The 20,711-nt window shown below is 35.2% G+C and overlaps 1 protein-coding gene across 3 annotated transcripts in view; it reads right to left on the bottom strand.

Annotated features, from left to right (window-relative positions):
• The window catches only part of RC3H1 (ring finger and CCCH-type domains 1), an 83,623-nt gene that overhangs the window by 8,529 nt on the left and 54,383 nt on the right, over nt 1-20,711 (bottom strand). For 2 of the 3 annotated variants that reach the window (XM_035010768.1, XM_035010769.1), the window contains exons 9-19: nt 19,570-19,682; nt 15,596-15,877; nt 15,038-15,252; nt 12,552-12,922; nt 11,571-11,738; nt 6,822-6,974; nt 4,422-4,635; nt 3,546-3,636; nt 3,147-3,279; nt 1,107-1,277; nt 88-203 (exon numbers count right to left, since the gene is read on the bottom strand). In XM_035010768.1, coding sequence (XP_034866659.1) covers nt 88-203; nt 1,107-1,277; nt 3,147-3,279; nt 3,546-3,636; nt 4,422-4,635; nt 6,822-6,974; nt 11,571-11,738; nt 12,552-12,922; nt 15,038-15,252; nt 15,596-15,877; nt 19,570-19,682 — 2,027 coding nt within the window. The remainder of the gene's footprint in view (nt 1-87; nt 204-1,106; nt 1,278-3,146; nt 3,280-3,545; nt 3,637-4,421; nt 4,636-6,821; nt 6,975-11,570; nt 11,739-12,551; nt 12,923-15,037; nt 15,253-15,595; nt 15,878-19,569; nt 19,683-20,711) is intronic. The other variant, XM_035010770.1, reaches the window with a different exon arrangement.

Below are 20,711 nucleotides of genomic sequence, written 5' to 3'. Positions count from 1 at the left end.
TGATATTTTTAAAAGCAAATCATATTTATGAGGGCACTTCTGTCAGGACTGGATAATATAAGACTATGACAACGTCCCTTCCTTTACCTAAATGTCAATGTAAGGTCCTCAGCTGGAACCTTATTTTGTGGTTCTGGTTGTCCGTTTTCGGCTTGCTTGCTTGTATTCAATTTGCTTTTCATGTCCAGAGAACACTGGTTCTCCTTTGAAAGAGAAGGAAGTAAATTCAATTGTCTTCTATTTAATGGTGCTAATGAAAGAGAGACCAAATACAGATAATACAAATCGATAATTCATATATCATATATAGTTTTATAAGATGACCAAAGAAATGGCCAGCCTAAAAGAGAGACATACACGATGATAACAACAGAGTACACTTGCTCACTATCCAAGCTAGAAAACAAGGGGGAGAATGCCCCAAGTTAGAAAAACTGATGACTTAGAAAAGGTAAGCCAAAATATAATAACTACCTATAATACACTTATTGAAAGCAGAAAAATGAAATACCCCATTTATTTGCTTAGAAAGAACGTGAAAACTATTCAACAAAAGAGTCAATTACCATGCAACCTGGGGGAATGGTTCAATCCCCCAAAATCCACAATTTACTAAAACCAGTATTCATGTACTATGAAGCAAACCCTAAGCATACCCATGGATACAATTCCTCAAGAAGGAATGTGTAGATTGCATTTCACTCATAACAAAAAACAGGTCTTCAATAACTAAAGGGCTATAAAAACTAGAATGCTATTTGTGAACACATTTGCAAAATCATAAACACCATCCCCTCAGCTTCCCTAATCAGTATATTAAACAGTAATTTAATAATGTCCAATTAACTGCCTTGTTTTCCCTGAAGTTTTTCATAATGCAGAATCCTAAGACAGAGAACACACTCAAACCAAAAAGGAATGAGAGGAGGCATGAATAAAATAGGGAGATGGCCCATTTTCATGAGACTTATTCTAAGTACTAACCACTCACTGGAGTGCCTTGGGGTGAAGATTGTAGAGCTCTAAAACCATGAGTTCTGGGACATCACTGCACAGCTTTCCTTTCACCTCTCCCAGCTCCCACCCTTTCCCACCAGAACACTCACCATACTCAGTTCCCGGGTTCTCTTCCCGATTTCCCTTTCCACCTGGTGCAGTTCCAAGCTCAACTGCTCACTTGAAATCATTCCAGGCCATTTTGGAGGTGGTGGTGGGGGCTGTGACTGGCCTGCCAGGGTGTTCACCTCCCTCTGCAACACCAGCCTGTTACTAACAGCCTAGTGCATAAAGCCAAGCACATATACAACTCAACACATTTCACACCATGCACAGAATGACCAGGCCCAATTTCAGACCACCGCCTCAAGTAGTTTATCATGAAGATATTTGCAATAAAAATGACACTATTAGGCACTGTCTCTTTGAATGTCATTTGAATTAAAAAAGAAAAACTAGGGGATTTAAACTTAGTAAACAGTAATTTAATCTTACGGATAAATTGCTCTTACTTTATTTGAAAGAGAAGTATAAATGCACATCTTTTCCCCTCTTTTTTAAATTGAATTTTCTGAAGTAAATCCTCCAATTTATTTCAATGAAACCTCAGTAATGGCAAGAACTTTTAACCATACTGAGTTAAATATGTGGCAAACTTCCAAATGATGCTGATTATTCTTTTAGAACAGAAAATGGGTCTACAAATTTCACCTAAGATAAAAAGCCATGAATTAGTAGGTTAAGGAATAATACTTGGAATTAATGGTCTGAATCCTGAAAAAGTTAATCAACTAAAGAAGGACATAATCAGACACAGCATTTTTTTTTTTTACAATAGGAATCAGCAAGAAGTTCTAGACCAATGTAAATAAAATAATGGCACAAGAAGACAAAATATGAATATTACATAGTTAAAAAAAATTCTAAGCCTTATTGCTTACATAAGAGCATAAGTCAGACATGTGTTCCAAAAAAACAATCTCCTATTGGCCTTTGTAATACGGGAATGTAAGATAGAATTAGTTAAAAATTTATTTCCAAAGGGAAGCCTTCCTTATCAAAGATCTTGGTAGAAAGATAATGACTAATGTTCTGACAGTTATCTTTTTCTCCAGGAGGGAGCCATGTATTAATCAGTAGAATGTCTTCAGATTTCTAAATTCAAAGAATATGCTCCCATGTAAAGGGTAATGTAAACAAAACCTAGTCTTCTTTATATGGCACTTCGAAGGTTTTTAAAAATTCTTTGTTTTCAGGGGCACCTGGGTGACTCGGTTGGGTGTCTGCCTTCAACAGGGTTCCTGGATCAAGCCCCGCACTGGGCTCCCTGCTCAGCAGGGAGTCTGCTTCTCCCTCTGCCCCTTCCCCCACTTGTGCATGCTCTCTCTCTCTCTCAAATAAATAAATAAAATCTTTTAAAAAAAATTCTTTGATTTTAGATATTTTTTCTCTTTATGTGTCAGGCAGCATGGTGGAAAGAACACTGAATTTGGAGTAGGAAGACTTGGATTTGTATTTCAACTTCTGTGAAACAGAGGGACTATACCACTTGTCTAACCTACCTGATAGGGTCATTGTAAGGGTCAATCAGGACCTGTGATGGTCACTTATAAACAGAAAGAACTATATTAACGAAAGGTACAACTGCTATACAGAGGCTATTCTCTTTGGAAGTCTATTCTTTTTTGAAGTCTAGAGTTAGTTGATTAACTTTTTAAAGATTCAGACCATTAACTCCAAGTATTATTCCTTATCCTACTCTTTTTTAAGTTCTATCTTTTAAAGATATATAAATAAATGCTAAGAATTAAAGGAAATAGAATTTTTTTTTAAATTAAGAAAGGCAGTATGAAAAATGAAAAACAAATGTTAAGCTAAAAGCATTTGTTAATAAAAACTGTATACCTTAAATGTGCCATCAGGGAAAATTTTAGATAGTCTGTTTTCCATAGAATAGAAATTCTGAATTTCCTATCGTCCCACACTGAACTTTTAAGTACTTAAATTCTTTGAAGAACGGACACCGATACTAACTCTTTAAGGAACAGACCTTAAGTTTTTATGTTCATAGTACCTTAGAAGTTCTTCCTTTTAAAACTCCATTGAGAACCCTCCAAAAATTGGAATGAAAAACTATCTGTAGGCGGTACCTCTAGTCCACGGAGCTGAGTCTGTTGGCTGATTTGATGGTTTAGTTGTTGCAATTCCAATCGTAGCTGTTCCCTCTCAGCAGACGGAAGGGGTTTTCCATGACTGGCCACTTCTGACATGGACAGTCTCTCCCTTTGGTGGGAAAGAAAGGATGGAATAAATTTTAAGTTTTATTAAAAAAAAAAATTATTGATCTAATATAACATTTTGTGTCAACTATACTTCAATTGAAAAAAAAAATTGAAAGAAAACAAAAAACCCCCCTAGGTTTGATCTACTACTGTTCTGACATAAAAATCTGTTATTTCACTATGAAAATAATAAAAATTATTGACAAGAAAAATAAGAAAAGCTGAATAATTTTAAAGGTTTATAAAAGTAAAAAGAATGACTCATACCTCTCACTGAAGTGTCCCTGAGAAGGTATGTTTTGATGAGGTGAATATGGAGATCCTCCCCAGCCACCGTGGGTTCCATATGGACTATAATCTATAAGAGAATAATTTACTGTGGGATGATGCAATTCAGAGATTTCATTCTTCATTTAAGGTAGCCATAATCTGGGGTGCCTGTGTGGTTCAGTTGGTTGAGAGTCTGCCTTCGGCTCAGGTCATGATCTCAGGGTCCTGGGATCGAGCCCCACATCAGTCTCTCTGCTTGGCAGGGAACCTGCTTCTCTCTCTTTTCCCCCACTTTCTCTCACCATCTGTCTCAGTCTCTCTCTCAAATAAATAAATAAAATTTTAAAAAATAAGGTAGCTATAATCTAAAAGGCACAGGCCTATTTTATACACAGCTATCTGGAAAGATGTCCACTAATTAAAGAGGATACTGATGTTTGTTTTTTCCCCACTGAAAGATAACAGTCTTTGGATTGTTTCTTTCTTTTCTTTTTTTTTTTTTTTTTTGGTAGGGCTTGAACTCATAACCCTGAGATCTAGACCAGAACTGAGATCAAGAGTTGGACACAACCGACTGAGCCACCCAGGTGCCCATTTCAATTATTTAAAATGAGAATGTATTATTTTAATAAAAGCAACAAAGCTATTAACACAAAACCAACACAGGCAATCTTCACACAGAGACATTTTAGTTTGTACCCTTAGAATTCCCTGGGTTATAATTACCTTTCTACAGGGATAATTCCATGGAAGAGTTTAAAAGATTACTGCCTTGTAAGATTATGGAAAGCACTCATACTAAATGGGGAGTAGGGATGGGGGCTGAAAGTCTTGAATATGAACCCACTAGATGAGCTTACCTTCAATTCTTACCTGAAATATTAATAGGTTTTGTGGGAGCTCCCTGAGGTGCCATAGCCTGCATTGGACCACCACCCTGATATATTGTTTTGGAGGTTCGAGAGATGGCACCAAACCGCGATACAGTTGGTCGGTCTCCAAATGGGATAAGGTCATCATCACTGGTTTCTGCAGCTCTTCTCTGAAGATCCAGTCGTTGATCTCTCATTCCTTTACTCTCCACATTCTGGTAAAAAGTAAAATGAGAAATCCACCCCACACTTAGATCTCTAACATTATTTCCACAGCTCTGTGATAAGGTTTAAAAAAAAAAAAAAAAGAGTATAACGTTCTTATTGGTAGGACTAAAATAATTTGCTTGTCATCATAAACACTGCTTTTTAAACCTCTGATTACTCCCCGCAATAAGAAATATATTTTACATCATGACCCAGTACATATATATACACTCTAATATACAGATATAATTTCATGACAAGTATTTACCTCTACTATACGTGCTCTTGTATTTATATTGTTATTCTAAATTATTCCTTAAAAAAAGACCCATCACAACCCACTCAATTTCAAAACTCAATAGTTAGAAAACCACTGCCTAAAAATATTAAGTAGCTGACACAGATGTTTCAAAGGGATTCCAATTAGAAAGACGTAAGTACCAAGAGAAATGGAAACGGAAATCTAACTGGTACACCCTTGCTACTCAAAATATAGTTTGAGGAATAGCAGCAGCAGCATCAGGTGGGAACTCATCAGACATGCAGAATCTCAGGTCCCACGCTAGTCTTACTGAATTAGGAACTACACTTTAACAGGTTCTAATTAGACTCCAACATAATTTATATGCACACTAATTTCTGAAAAACACTAACAGTCTTTCACCCGTTTGGGAGATTTTCAATTATATCTAGGTTAGGTTGACAAATATTTTTATTCTTTAGTGATTTAAGGAAATGAGTCTTTTTTTTTTTTTTTTTTGAGAGAGAGAATGAGAGACAGAGAGCACGAGAGGGAGGAGGGTCAGAGGGAGAAGCAGACCCCCCGCTGAGCAGGGAGCCCGACGCGGGACTCGATCCCGGGACTCCAGGATCATGACCTGAGCCGAAGGCAGTTGCTTAACCAACTGAGCCACCCAGGCGCCCGGAAATGAGTCTTATTTTGCTAATTTCTGTTACTTTAATAACCCTCCCCCACTTTTAAAAAGATTTATTTATTTGAGAGAGAGAGAAAGAGAGAACATGAGCAGGGAAGGGGGCAGAGGGAGAAGGAGGAGCAAACTCCTTGTTGAGCGGGGAGCCAGAAAAATAAACAAATAATAACTTGTGTGTGTGTATGTGTATGTATGTATGTGTGTGTGTGTGTGTGTGTGTATAAAATACCAGTTACCATACAATGGTATTTGATAAAGTAGTTAAAATGAAAGAACCTGACCTATAAATTTGGATACATCTCAAAAACAAAGTTGAATGAAAATGCAAGCTGAAGTATATAATATATATAAGGCCTATAAACATACAAAACAAAATTGTTTAGGAATAGTAAAAAAGTATCCATGAAATGATAAACTTTCAATTCAGGATAAAGGTTACCTCCAGGGAAGAAGGGAGGAAGAAAAATGAGATTAGGGAAGTATATACAAGAAGATTTAACTATTTCTATAAAGTTTTATTTCTTCAGAAAATAAAGAAGCAATCAAGATAGTTACATATATATATAAAGCTTGGATATTAGACATATAAAAATAAAGTATAATACATTTCAATATACCACAGTTGACTTGAAGCTTCCTAGCTACAATTCTGACAAATACTACTACTGTTTCATTAGATTCAACGTCATTGTTTAAACTTCAGAGTTGTAAGAGTTATAATTTACTTGAACAAGAAATCCAAGATCCTGATTAATTATGCAAAATAAACTAATTTTGGTTCTAAACAGTTGTTGGCTTAATCGTTGGCTGCTCAGAAATACAACAAATGCTCTTCTTTGTCTATCTAGACATGTATTAGAAGATTTATGTTTATACCTGAAAGAAACAAATAAAAAACCCATATAAACATAATTCAATTCACATCATATAGAATATGGCCTGAAAAATTTTTTTTTTTTTAAAGATTTTATTTATTTATTTGACAGAGAGAGACATAGCGAGAGAGGGAACACAAGCAAGGGGAATCGGAGAGGGAGATGCAGGCTTCCCGCTGACCAGAGAGCCCGATGCGGGGCTTGATCCCAGGACCCTGGGATCATGACCTGAGCCGAAGGCAGACGCTTAACGACTGAGCCACCCAGGCGCCCCTGGCCTGAAATTCTTAAGGAAAGCTCAATTATTTGTGTCTTCACTATTAACAGGGTCTGACTTATTTGGTTTCTCTTCATTTGTATTCATTGTGGCTTAGTTATCACACATACCATCATTTCCACACTCCCTGCTGCCACCACATCTTTGGGTTTTGCATCTTTGGTTCCAATGTAGGAGCCGATGGTGTCGCATGACCAGGGAGAATACTGGCTATAATCATTTCCTTTGTATTTCCCAGCTACCTTCAAGTCTTCATCCAAAAACTACAGATGGAAAAAAAAAAAAGAAATATATATATGTCTTATAAGTAACAACACAGAGAAAACAGGAATTTCTTAGAACAGCATGCTAAAGCAATATAATGATGGTTACTTTATCTGTTACAACAGAAGATTTCTGTAGACTATGAAAAATATAAAACACGTGAAGAAAGATGTTTAGTTTATACCCTTTGTTAGCAGAGGGTCAAAACAAGTATCTCAGTATCTTTCAAGGAATCAAGCCAGGACTTTTGAGGAGGTTTGCTCATCCTCTTCTTCATTGGAGGATCAACCCTTGAGCTAATATGCACCAGGCCCTAGTTTTGCTGGACACTCCTCATTGTTTCTTTCAATAACATTTTAGGTAAACAAGAGCATTAACAACTACTTAAAATGGAACTTAGAATGTTCTATATAGTGCATCATGATGCAGTGACTTTTTTACTGAAATCTCTTTAACAGCATTAATTCGTATTTTAAATAAATTCTGGTCCTTAGGTTGATTCTGTGAAGTGAAAAGGGTAAAGATACTGAATCTTCTCAAGATGAGTTCTGAAATTATATAATAACTGAATAGCTATTCTAGGTCTAACGTATTTTTTTTTAAATCACAATATTCACATTTGTGTAAAGTTTTACAGTTTTCAAAGTGCTTTTATGTATACTACCTCAAATGTTCCTCAGGTCCATGTGAGAACACAGCTGATCTAAGGCTATACCATTAAAGGGCAGAACTAGAACTAGAACTTTATCATATATATATATTGAGATACTGATAAGATAGGGGATATTGATATATCTAAGTGGCTCTATGCCTCCCCCCTATCTAAAAAAAATAAAAAACTTTTCTGAGTCATCATTACTGGTTTTCTATAGTGACAAAGGGTTTTGCTGTTCATAAATATTACTCATTTTCAACCATAACTCCCATTTCTACTGTTTATAAACTTTTTTTGTCCTATCTCAATTTAAAAATTTTATCTCCTTTATTTCTCTTTCACATGCAAACTTCATGTAGAACAGCTAGCTTTTTAAAGATATGACCTACTAACAAGAGTGCTTACCCTGCTGCACCCTAATATATTATGTGGCTGGTAAAAAGAATTAGATAAATTTATATACTGACAAAGAAAGACAACCAGGATAATTGGTTAAGTAAAAACAATAAAAAAAAGTAAATATAAACAAAACCTCAGGATATATTACTAAATGATCCTATTAAAAAGTAATAGGTTAGTTCATGTACACAAAAGTTGAAATATATTTAGAAAGTTGAAATTTATAATAAACTTACAATGATACAGAAAATGGGATGTTGGAAAATTTTCTCTATGTTATGTATTTTTATAATGTATGAATTTAATTTTATTTATTTATTTGAGAGAGAGAGTGTCAGAGGGGTGGGGAGGAGCAGAGGGAGAGGAAGGAGCAGGCTCAATCCCAGAACCCCAGGATCATGAACTGAGCCAAAGGCAGATGCTTAACCAACTGAGCCACCCAGGTGCCCCAAAATGTATGAATTTAATACAATTATATGTAGGTTGTTTATAATCAGAACTGAAGTTAAAAATATAGCCTTGTATGTCAGTAACTAAAATAATTCTAGATAAAATTCCTTAATAACAAGGCATTATTATTATATTTATTAGAAGTAAAAAGAAAAAAGCAAATTTAAACAGTTATTATTTACTGAATGCCTGACATGTGCCAGATGCCTTGTGTCTCAGTAAATCTTTACCACACCACTATGAAGTAGGCTTTATTATGCTGGATTTACAAATGGAGAAACCTGAGCTTCAGAGTTTAGGGAGGCTAAATAACTTATAAAACATCACACAGAATGACACAGCTGAACTTCAAAAATAAGTATGTTTGATTCCAAAATTAGCTTACATCTTTGCAGTGTCATATCACTAAAAATATTAGTATGGCGTAACAAGGCTCTAGGAGGACTCTAACATAGAATGTTTGAAAAGTAATGTTTATACTTACAAGTAAAATTACATTAATAGAAGATGTTATGACTTTACTAATTAACCTACATTGTGGAAAATTCATCTAAAGTGTTTAGATAGAAAAGCTAGATAACTGTGAACAACTTTTATTTAGTAGACCACTTTCATAGGCCCCCAAAAATTACTGTTTTATTATATGCAATGTGATGCACCTCACTTTTCACTGTTTATTATTCATAATGTCGGACAGCAATGTTGTTTAGAATCATAACTCTATCCATAAAGGATGTGAGACATTTTCCTTACATAATATCAACTGCAACCTTGCTGAGAAAACCTAATGGATTTTTAAAAAACTTATACACACTATGGTTGAGGCAGTACATACAATCAACACACCAAAATAAGTAAGATCAATAAAGCAAAAGCTGGCTTTTTGAAAAGACAAAACTGATAAATTCCTAGCAAGACTGGCCAAGGAAAAAAGTTATTACCAATATCATAAGTGGAAAACTGAACACCACTATAGACCATGTAGACATTAAAAAGATAAGACAACATTCATTCGTGATAACAATCAGCACTGTCCTGTAGAAACACAAAGTAATCCCCAAGATCATGGTTTATACCCTGCAGTACATTTAACCAGTTTATTCTAGCAACTTTATATTAGTGGTTTTTCCTCTGCCTTTCACACTACTATATTAGCCTGTCTCTCTTCTTCTTTGAATCAACTTTACCATTCTGTTATTTTCCTCATTATTGAGTTAAATAAATCCTTGATGTCTCAATTATAAAAAGTCTAAAACTAAAAGTAGAAGGGGATTATTAATTTGATGAAGATCATCTAACACAAAACCTACAGCAAATATCATAATGGTAAATTATTAAAAGCTCTATTTGCTCAAAGACTAGAAATAAGTCAAGAATACCTGCTGTCATCCCTTTTGTTCAACATTATACTGGAGGATCTTAGCTAGCACAAGGTAAGAAAAAGAAGAGACATAAGAATTGAAAAGGAGAAGGTCAAATGGTCATTATTCACAGAGGATCTGATTGTGTGTATAGAAAATTCAAAAGACTGCACTAACAAATACTAGACCCAATAAGGAAATTCAGCAACACTGCTGAATACAAGGGTCAATACACAAAAATCTACTTAATTTCTCTGCATTAATAACAAAATGACATTTCAAAAAGGATTCCATTAGTTTCAAAAAACATTAGTTATCTAGAAATAAGTTTAATTAAAGATATGCAAGACACTAAAAACTATGATTTATGACATTATTGGGAGAAATTTAGTTAAGATCCAAGTAAATGAAGGAAATACAATGTTCTTGGAGACTCAATATTGTAAAGATGTCACTTCTCCCTAAATGGATCTAAAACAATGCCCAATGGAAATATAATGAGACCTATATATATAATTTTTAAAATTTCTAGCAGCCACATGAAAAAAAGAAACAGGTAAAATTAATTTTAATAATACATTCTATTTAATCTAATACATCCAAAGTATTATCTTTTTTTTTTTTTAAAGTAGGCTCCATGCCCAGTGTGGAGCCCAACATGGGGCTTGAACTCATAATCCTGAGATCAAGACCTGAGCTGAGATCAAGAATCAGATGTTTCGGGGCGCCTGGGTGGGTCAGTTGGTTAAGCGGTTGCCTTCGGCTCAGGTCATGATCCTGGGGTCCTGGGATCGAGCTCCACGTTCGGCTCCCTACTCAGCGGAGAGCCTGCTTCCTCTCCCTCTGCCTGCCACTCTGCCTACTTGTGCTCTCTATCTCTCTGTCAAATAAATAAATAAAATCGTAAAAAAAAAAAAAAAAAGAATCGGACGTTTAACCAACTGACCCATCCAGGGCGCCCCTTAAGTATTATCATTTTAATATATAATTAAGAAATTTATTAATAAAAAAGGAAAATATATTAATGAAATGTACTCCTGGGGTGTGCTAAATCTTCAGATCCAGTGTATATTTTAAAAAGCTTACAGTAAACTGAATTTGGACTAGACACATTATTTTAAGTACTCATTAGCAATACGTGGCTAGTGGTTACCATACTGGACAGTACAGATCCAGAAATTCAATATAACCCCAATAAAAACTGCAGCAGATATTTATGTGAACATCAACATGTTAATTTTAAAATGTCTGGAAATTGCAAGGACTAAGAACAGCAAAGGTAATACTGAAAAATATACATCAGAACATACTAAGACATATTATAAAACTACACTAAGACAATGTGGTGTTGGTGCAAAGACAGAGAAATAGATCGATGAAACAGAATAGAGTCCAGAAACATTCATAGTCACCTGACTATGACAAAGGTGACCTGATTATGACTACGGTGACTTCAGGGCACTAGGGAAAAGATGGTCTTTTCACTAAATGGTGCTAGGTCAATGAGGTATCTTTTGGGGGAAAAATGGATCTTTACTCCTAACATAGTAACAAGAATCAATTCTAGATGGACTGTAGATCTAAATGTAAAATAAAATACACCTTTTAGAAGAAAACACAGGAAAATAACTTCATAATCTTAGAAATAGTCAAAATACTTAAACAAGACTACACAACAAACAACTGATGAAGGAAAAATTGATAAATGAGACTAAAAATGATGTGCTTACTTCCTCTTGATGAAAGGTAGGAGGCAATGTTGGTGAAGGTGCAAAAGGAGGTGGAGAGATAACCTTCCTTTCCTCGAGCTGGGCCATTATTTCCTTTCGTCTGCGATGTAGCTCATCTAGACTAGGATGGGGCTGAGGAGGAGGAGGAAGCCGGCTATACGGAGGGTCCTAGAAATGCAAAGATTAGTAAAAACTGAAAAAGAATTTCAGAACACATTAACTCATTTAGCACATATTTTAAATAGGTAGCAGCTTGTATATTCATCTCAGTATTTGAACATACTAAGATTTAATAAAACAAAGCTCCCTAAAACTCTGAGGTTTTCCCAAAGAGCTAAATTTCTTTTCCTTGGCCAGAGACCATAATTTCAAATACAGTTGACCCCTAAACAATACAAGCTTGAACTGCACAGGCCCACTTACACATGGATTTTTTTCAATTAAAACAGTTCTGTAAATATATTATCTCTAACAATTTTAATAAGTTTCTTTTCTTTACCATATTGTAAGAATACAGTATATAATACATAAACATACAAAATATGTGTTAATTGACTGTTTATGTTAGGCTTCTGGTCAACAATAGGCTATTCATAGCTAAGTTTTTGGGGAGTCAAGTTATACACGGGTTTTCAATTGCATGGGGAGCATTGAGCCCCTTAATGCCTGCATTGCTCAAGGGTCAAATGTAGATCTAGAAATGTTAATAAAACTATCTAAAGTTCAGAAACTAAGAAGGGTTAGTGGGAGTGGGGTGGGATTTTTTTTTCCCTTTAATAGTTAAAAAAAATAAAATAAAATAAACCCAAAACAAAAAAGAACAACCCTACCCAAACTGTGAAAAGATGAAAAAAAAAGGAAGGGGGAAGCTTTCTCATAGAAAAGAACTGATCAAAGGGTTACTACCATGGCAAAAAGGTAAATCACTGCAACCAATAATCAAATTAAATCTATATAATAATAAAAAAAACCCCAGCATACTCTCATGTACGAAGGTCTGATCTGAGTTGGATGAGGAGCCACTGGATAGTAACCCTCCATCTGTTGGTATCTTTCTCTGGATTCTGGTACATAGGATGGTACTGCTGCAGGTGGAATCTCAATGGGTATAGGACTTTCTCGGAAAATCTCCTCTCTTGTGTAAGACTGAGCAGGGTATACTCGGCGGCCATCATAGTGTGGTGGGTACATAGGTGGGTATTGTTGTGGCTGTGTGCCATACTGAGAGTTTACTACACGATCTTGGAGATAGGGTGGATAATGATCCAAGTAGGGAGGACCAGGTTCAGGAGCAGACGGTGGAGGTCTGACAAAGCGAGATACACACTGTGGTGGTGTAGTATAGTACATACCTGTACAATACAAAAAAGGAACCAAAAGCAACAATAAGCTGATCTATTTTTCTATATTTTTCCTTTTAATATACTTCAACACTAAAGAATTAATAATCCACTCATTTCTTTACATGTTTTCCCCTCTGCTTATGTAGTCAGGTTAGCTTTATGAAAAATAAGCAAAAGTTAACCTTAATCCTTAAAAGTCATTGAAAAAACGAATCTATTGATAATCTACAATAGTAGATTGGCTCTCTCAGTTGTTCCACCACCTTTCTGGTGTGCCTTAATGCAGTGCAAACACTGGAAAGCAAGACTACATTTCCCTGAAAATCACTCGCATGAAATCTGAATGTGAAATGGAGCTAACTGGAAAAGAATGTGGCACACACAGATCTATTCTGCTGCTGCATAGCTCTGGAGTTCTGGAGACAACAGTTGTAGCAAGGAGCTTCCCAATTTTCAGACTTTGGCCTCAAGTGATGTGATCCTGGTGCATAGATAGGAACCATGTTTCCTATTTCTACTGCTTCCTCACTATTCTTTTTTTTTTAAGATTTCATTTATTTGAGAGTGAGTGCACAAGAGAGAGAAAGCGTGTGCATGCACAAGCTGGAGAGGCAGGGGGAGAGAGAGAGAAGCAAGCTCCCCGCTGAGCAGGGAGCCCGATGCGGGGCTTGATCCCAGGACCCGAGGATCACGACCTGAACCAAAGGCAGACGCTTAACCGACTGAGCCACCCAGGTGCCCCACTTCCTCACTATTAACAGGCTTTTTCAGTAGCTATTTCTGGGACTCATTCCTGGAGGCCTAGCTTAAGCCTACTTTTCCAGTACTTCCACTGATTCTGTAGGCACCTAAACTCCCTGCATTAAACCTTTTTCTGCCTAATACAGCAAGAATGATTTCTGATCTCTGCCACTGGACCTTGACTGATACAGTGTGTTTAAGGTCACCTTCACAAAAGTAGCTGAATTTTTCCTGTGATGGATTGCCCAAAGGAAGATACAAAAAACTTTCATCACATTTTTACATGTGTTAATAATGCCATACCAATTTAAAGCTATTCTTCTGAAAGTAGAGAAGACATTTCTAATTCAAAATTAAGACAGCCTTGGGAAAAGGAAATGGAGAACACCTTTAATCTACTCCAGTTTAAAAAAATAATAGCACCACATGGTCTCTGACAGAGATCCAACACTTTAAAAATCAGTGTTCCTATTTTTCACAGGAATTGTGTATGTGAAGCCTCGGTCATCTCCACTCCTTCACTATCCATACCTGGTACTGTCATTAAAGCTGGCTAATTTTTCAAATTTGACTATTTTTTCAAATCCCTCCTTCTTCTTTCCCACCACACTAATCCAGGCCTCAATACTCACACCTGGTTTAACAAAAGTCCCCTTATTCCTCCTCAACTCTAGACTGTCATCCTTGCAATCCATTCATAAATTTATATTTTTATTCCCATACTTCTATTTAGGGCATTCTTTCATTAAGTCTTTTTGATTCCTCAAGTTCTCAATGATCCCCCTTGAGCCTTGCAGTTAATCTCTACCACATTATTATTATCCACAACTGATGCTTAATTTTTAACACACATATATGCACACACACACTACGTATGTATACTCCTACTATTTCTTTACTAATATTGATTCTACACTATTAACTCTCTACAGTACGAATGCTGCATTTTTTTCATATATACTACAGGGCCCAGAAAAAATATTAGGTGATAACTGAAAGCAAGAAAAACATACTGTATGTTTAATTTATACCCACTGTAATATTAAATTCTTTCTCACGCTCAAAGAAAATTTTGGTCAGGAAAATATATACTGCCTTAGTTAAGCAAATTTCTATTGTCTACTTGGGTCACTTGTTATTTCCATAAATATATGCACATATTTAATATATAACTAGCTTCCAGTGATGGGCAGTTTGCTTTATATACCTCTGTTAGTTCACTTATTTTATACTATTTAGTTGATCATAAAATCTCTGCTTTTTCCAAAGTATTACATAAACACATTTATTTATCTTGAGGCTGCTGCAAATACGATCACTCTTTCTTGGAACTGTTCTCATAACTCCTAAGAAAAGAGAGCAACATAAACAAAAGATCATTACCCTGCTGATAAGGTGCTGGTTCAAATGGTGGCGCAGCTCCTCGAGGATCCTGATAATAAACATCTGCCTGTTGTGCTGGGTATAACTGAGAACCTCGTGGTACCATCTGAAGTGGTTTGGTGACAGGCATAGGAGGCAAATCTGTTGGCCCCCTTGGAGGTACAGGATGTGGATTCACAGGTAAGGCAGAAATACTCTTAGGGACAGATTCTAGCCTAAAGGAATAAGATTCTACAAGTCAAGTTTAAGGTCTCAAAAATACTTCTAATATACACAAATTACTAAATGTTCAAAAAAAAAAAAAAGCCTTAATTTGGGAATACGTTTTTTCCCCCCAATAGTCACTTCTTCTACAAATTTCATAAACTTTTATCTTATTTCACTTACGCTAATTATTTCTTAAAAATCACTAGCACAGGAAATAAAGAACAAAATAAAGCCAAAAATGAAGTGTGTTTTTTTTGTTTTTTTGTTTTTTTTTTAATAAAATACTGATTTTTCTTTCTTCCCTCTACTTCCCATACTAACTTTAAATAAAAGTTAGGAAAAATGACGTACAGGTCAGGAGGGGATCCAGGGGCACTACTGCTCAGATGATCTATCTTTCCTGGCTTGAGGCTAGAATCGTAGGTGGCGTCTGTCCCTCGGGGAATCAGCTGTGTTACCGTATTCCCTGCTGATACAATTCCATTTGGCAGAGCAGGGGTTTTTCTGCTAGGCAGATCCACTGCACCTTCATCTGGAAGGACAGCTGCTGAAGGCAGGCCCACCTCATTAAGTTGACCCAAAGAGGCACTGAGGGGTCTTCTGGGAACTAGGCGTTTGTTCATTTTACGAAACCTATATAGAAAGCAAAGTCACACACCAAAACCCAAAATTATAAAAGCAAAACCAAGAACTAAAATGTATTTGAAAAACAGATACAAAGGAAAAGCTACTACGAATATTACTTTCTAGAAATTCTCTTGAAACATTGGCTGTAGCTATCAACTTGAAAACTTGTGTGTGTAGACACTACAAAATCTCAGGCAACACACTAAGTATAAAACTCCTTATAATGAGTATTTGTTAACACTACAAATCATGCTAATTAATATCTGCATTATAACCTACTTTTACTGTAATTTCTATTTCTGAAACACTGGAGGGGGGAGAAACATCTTTAGAAGACAGTTTCTGAAATATCTTACTTTAGCTTTCCCTCAAATGCCTTAGGATACAGTTAGCCTATATTATAAATTAACAATAAAACAAAAAGCCAGTGTGCAGAGAAAAATTTACCATTTATTCCATTAAAATTTTTAAATTAAGAATAGTACTTTGTATTAGATATGATTCAGAGATGCTGATGCTATGTGTGCCCACCCAAAATTAAAATTATTTTAAAAGTGGATTAATATATACAATACAGAATAATGCCTAAATTTAAACAGACATTGCAGTATAAAACGCATGTAGACTCTAAAATCTAACCACAGGAATAATATTAAGCCATCGACTCTATTACCCGTGCTCAACAGTGAAAGCAAATCTATTTACACCTGCTAGGACACTTTAAAAAATAATCTCAAAGACAACCCCCCATAAGAATAATGCTATTTTCCCGAATGTTTCCCATATTTGACAAATTTCAGAGGGGCGGAGAGGAGACACTACTCCTTAGGTGTAACCACTGTTAACAGTCTGGTACATAATCATACAGATTTTCCCCTCCATACCATGCCTTAATATTAAGATGAATGTAAGACTATTATTAACAGAAATAGGGTCATATATGACTGCTTAGTAACTTCTCCTTCTACTTTGTAACTTGGATATTCCTTTATGTCAGTACATTTTAAGTTGTTTCTAGTTTTTTTCTATTAAAACAATGCAGTAACAGATGCTTATGTACATGTACTTGCATCCTTGTGTGACTAAATGACTAACCAGATGCAGAACTGTAAGTCTAATGTATGCACATTAGAAACTCTTACAGTGCTCTAAAACTTATTCTAATTCCTAATGATAATAAATGTCCTTTTCCCTATCTCATCAAACACTAGGTAGTATCACAGTCCGTCTTAATTTCTAAGTTCAAAATATCATTTTTTAAAAAGATTTTAGAGAAGGCATGCACAACACACATGCACATGCATGCACGGAGGCGGGATGGAGGGTGGGGTGGAGGGATTAGCAGACTCCGGCAGAGCGGGGAGCCTGACACCCCAGCCCCTCCATTTCAGGACCCTGAAATCATGACCTGAGCGGAAAACAAGAGTCCTATGCTTCAATGACTGAGCCACACAGGTGCCCCTGAAAATATCATTTTGTTTTAATTTGTATTTAACAATCAATGAAGTTGACATTGTTTTACTTTTTTTTTTTTAAATTCTTCTGTAAATTGCCTATTTGTTCATGATCCGTATTATTTACTGGTTCTTCTTACAGATTTGTAGTTTATATTAGGGATGTCAGTCCTCTGTATGTCATTTCCCCACCAATCTTTTTTTTTTGTAATTGTGGTGTTTGGGCCACATCTTAGATTTTTTACGTAATCATATTTATCAATCTTCTCCTTTACGGATGCTGGTTTGTCTTTCAAAAATTCTTTACTATTATAAGATTAAGTAACAACAGAAAAGATCTCTAAGTACAGTTTCCTTCTTAAAGATTTGAATCTCTAATGCATTTATAATTCATTTTGATATAAAGGTTAAGAACTGAGTTCTAATTATTTTTCAAATGGATAGCAGTTGTTTCAATGTCGTCTTCTTTGTTACTGAGGTGAAATACCACCTTCAGCACAACACTCAGTTCCTATTGTGTCTGGCATTCTTTCTAGATTTTCCACCGTATTTCACTGATCTATCCGTTCCTATGCTAATACCACAGTCTTTATGCACACTGCAGCTCATAATACACCTTAATAGTTGTTAGTGTAATCCGTTGAAAACTTATTTTTTCAGAAATTTTCTGGCCATTTGTACGTATTTACTTTCCCCAGTTAAGGATTTTGTTAGGTCCTAACAATCATCATGTTAAGATTCTAACTGAGATTTCACTGAATTTACTGTTTAAGAGAAGATAAAACCTATATAATGGTAAGTCTTCTCCAAGAACACAGTATGCTTCTTCATTTATTCAGTTCTTCGCTTATGTGCGTAGGTAGCTTACTAATTTAATCCTCAATAGTTCTTGTTACTTTATTATTTGGTATTTATCTTTTTTGTTGTTGTTGGTAATGCCAAAGAGATCTTTATTTTCCTTTATAACTGGTTATGTTTCCCTTTTTAGTTTATGAGAACAATTCATTTCTGTAAAGTAGTATTTTTGATTTGCTAAAATTTTCATTTCTTTTGTTTCTAGTACTTCTTGAATTTTTCCATGTAATGATTTTATGATGATTTTATTCTTTGGTATGTACAGTGGCTACTGCTCCTAGAATGTTCAGTAATAGTCTCACTACTGCTAAATTTTGCCTTACTGTCAACTTCAATGATACTGAATCTACTATTTTACGAATTGAGCATCATGCAGTCATACTAGCTTTTGAGATACAATTATGTTGAGCAAGTGTCTATGACAGCTTTCTTCTGTTAAAGAATTTTGATCTATTATGAACATCTGATTTTACTCAAATGCCTTTTGGCATCTTTGCATATGATCACATGGTATTTCCTCTCTAACCCTAAAGTAATTATATTGTGTTACCTTTGCACTTCATGGTGTCTACTTTACTGAATGCTAATATTTGGGATTTTTAAAATATTAATATGTGAGATGGATTTGTATTTTCTTTAATTGTGCTATCTTTGTCAAGTTTGGGGGCAATGTTACACTGGCTTTATAAAAAAAATTAAGAGGTTTTCTTTTCTTTCTACTATGGAAAATTTAACACTGGAATTATCTGATCTTTGAAATTTATTTATTATTTATTTTAAAGATTTTATTTATTTAGTTAGTTATTTGACAGAGAGAGACACACAGAGAGAGAGGGAACACAAGCAGGGGGAGTAGAGGAGGGAGAAGCAGACTCCCCGCTGAGCAGGGAGCCCGACGCAGGGCTCGATCCCAGGACCCTGGCATCATGACCTGAGCCGAAGGCAGATGCTTAACAACTGAGCCACCCAGGCACCCCAATCTTCGAAATTTAAAAGAAAATCTGTGAAGTTACGCCTGTCAATAAAACAATTTCGTGAACAGAGGGCAAATTTTTCAATTGGAAATACATTATTCAATTAGTTAAAATCAATTCAATTAGTTAAAATTGATGAAAATTTTTAGAGTTTTAAATTTTTTTGGTAGTGCAAATGATTCACTTCTATATTTAGTTTCCTATTTGTGGGCACGATATAATGAAAGCTGAAGAAACTTACTTCAGTTTTCTTTTTAAAAAATCTGTATTACTTTTTAAACATTTCCCATTCATTAAAGAGCATGCAACTGCTCCTTTTCTGTTTCCTAACAGTGGCGAATTATTCTACTTAGTAACTCTACCTTATTTCATAACAAGTTATTAGAAGGTTGAGTTTAACAACTTTCACACTTACTTCTCCAGTTCCTCCTGTGAGTGTGCAAACGTACAGCTGGCCCCACGAGGGCATCCTCCCCTCTGCTTCATATCTCGACACATGTATGTTTTATATTTGCTATGCTGTGGAGGCTGAGACCAAAGTTAAAACATTAGACACCGATTCAAACTAACTCACACAATTAACTAGACTGCCCAGAGCAAGTGTTAGAAAGCCATTCTGTCTGAAGTCTGAGTCCAAAAATAAATTAATTATAAAGAATGGGGTCCTGATTTTTTGACATATTGGCACTAATTCTCAAACATGTAGCATCATATAAATCCTAGATTAAATCTCACAACGGCTTTATCATTTTCTTTCCAGGTTTATAATGGACAAACAAACCACTGGAGTTTAGGGCTTTCCAATGTTTAATATGTGTTCTAATATTTGTTTTGGACAATGTTTAGTATAGCTATATTTACAACTAGAGTTTCCTATGACACAACACGAATCTATAGTAGGCTCTATAAATGAAAAATACTCTGTAACCAATTCTTGATATGCAGAAGAACATATCAAGGACATACAGTAACTCTAAAAGTACAAATGAAACTATTATTTTCTAGCATAAGACAGGAGGATGGACTTGGGAGTTAACGAGATATCAAACACAATACTAAGCTAAATGAAATTTGATTACCTATCGATTTGATTACCATTTTATCACCTATCGACAGAGCTTAAAAAATTAATCTTATTGTTACATTCTTCATGATGTCTAATAGAACATGGAGTTAAAAATAAGTTTTTAATCTTTTACTTCTTATCATAAAATAAAGTCTGGTCTATGCTTAGATAATTTAGGAAAACTGTATCCATATTATTCTACTCAGCAGGATACTTTCTTTAAAAAAAGATTTTATTTTTAAGTAATACCCAACGTGGGGCTTGAACTCACAACCCTGAGATCAAGAGTCGCATGTTCTACCAAGTCAGCCAGGTGCCCCCCTACTCAGCAGGATACTGAATGGAACTTAATGTTTCTTGCCTCTCAAAGAAAAAAGAAATATTGAATAATCTATTGTTAATAGATTAATTTATTATAAATTATTTAATTAATTAATCTGAACCAGATAAATTAATAACAATGTTTTAATTTCACAAGCTTACTATTGCAA

This window comes from Mirounga leonina, unplaced genomic scaffold (genome assembly GCF_011800145.1).
Source record: "Mirounga leonina isolate KUSES-001 unplaced genomic scaffold, KU_Mleo_1.0 Mir_154, whole genome shotgun sequence".
NCBI lineage: Eukaryota > Metazoa > Chordata > Mammalia > Carnivora > Phocidae > Mirounga > Mirounga leonina.
Note: the sequence above shows the minus strand (reverse complement) of the source record. Positions and strands in the feature narration are given on the sequence as shown.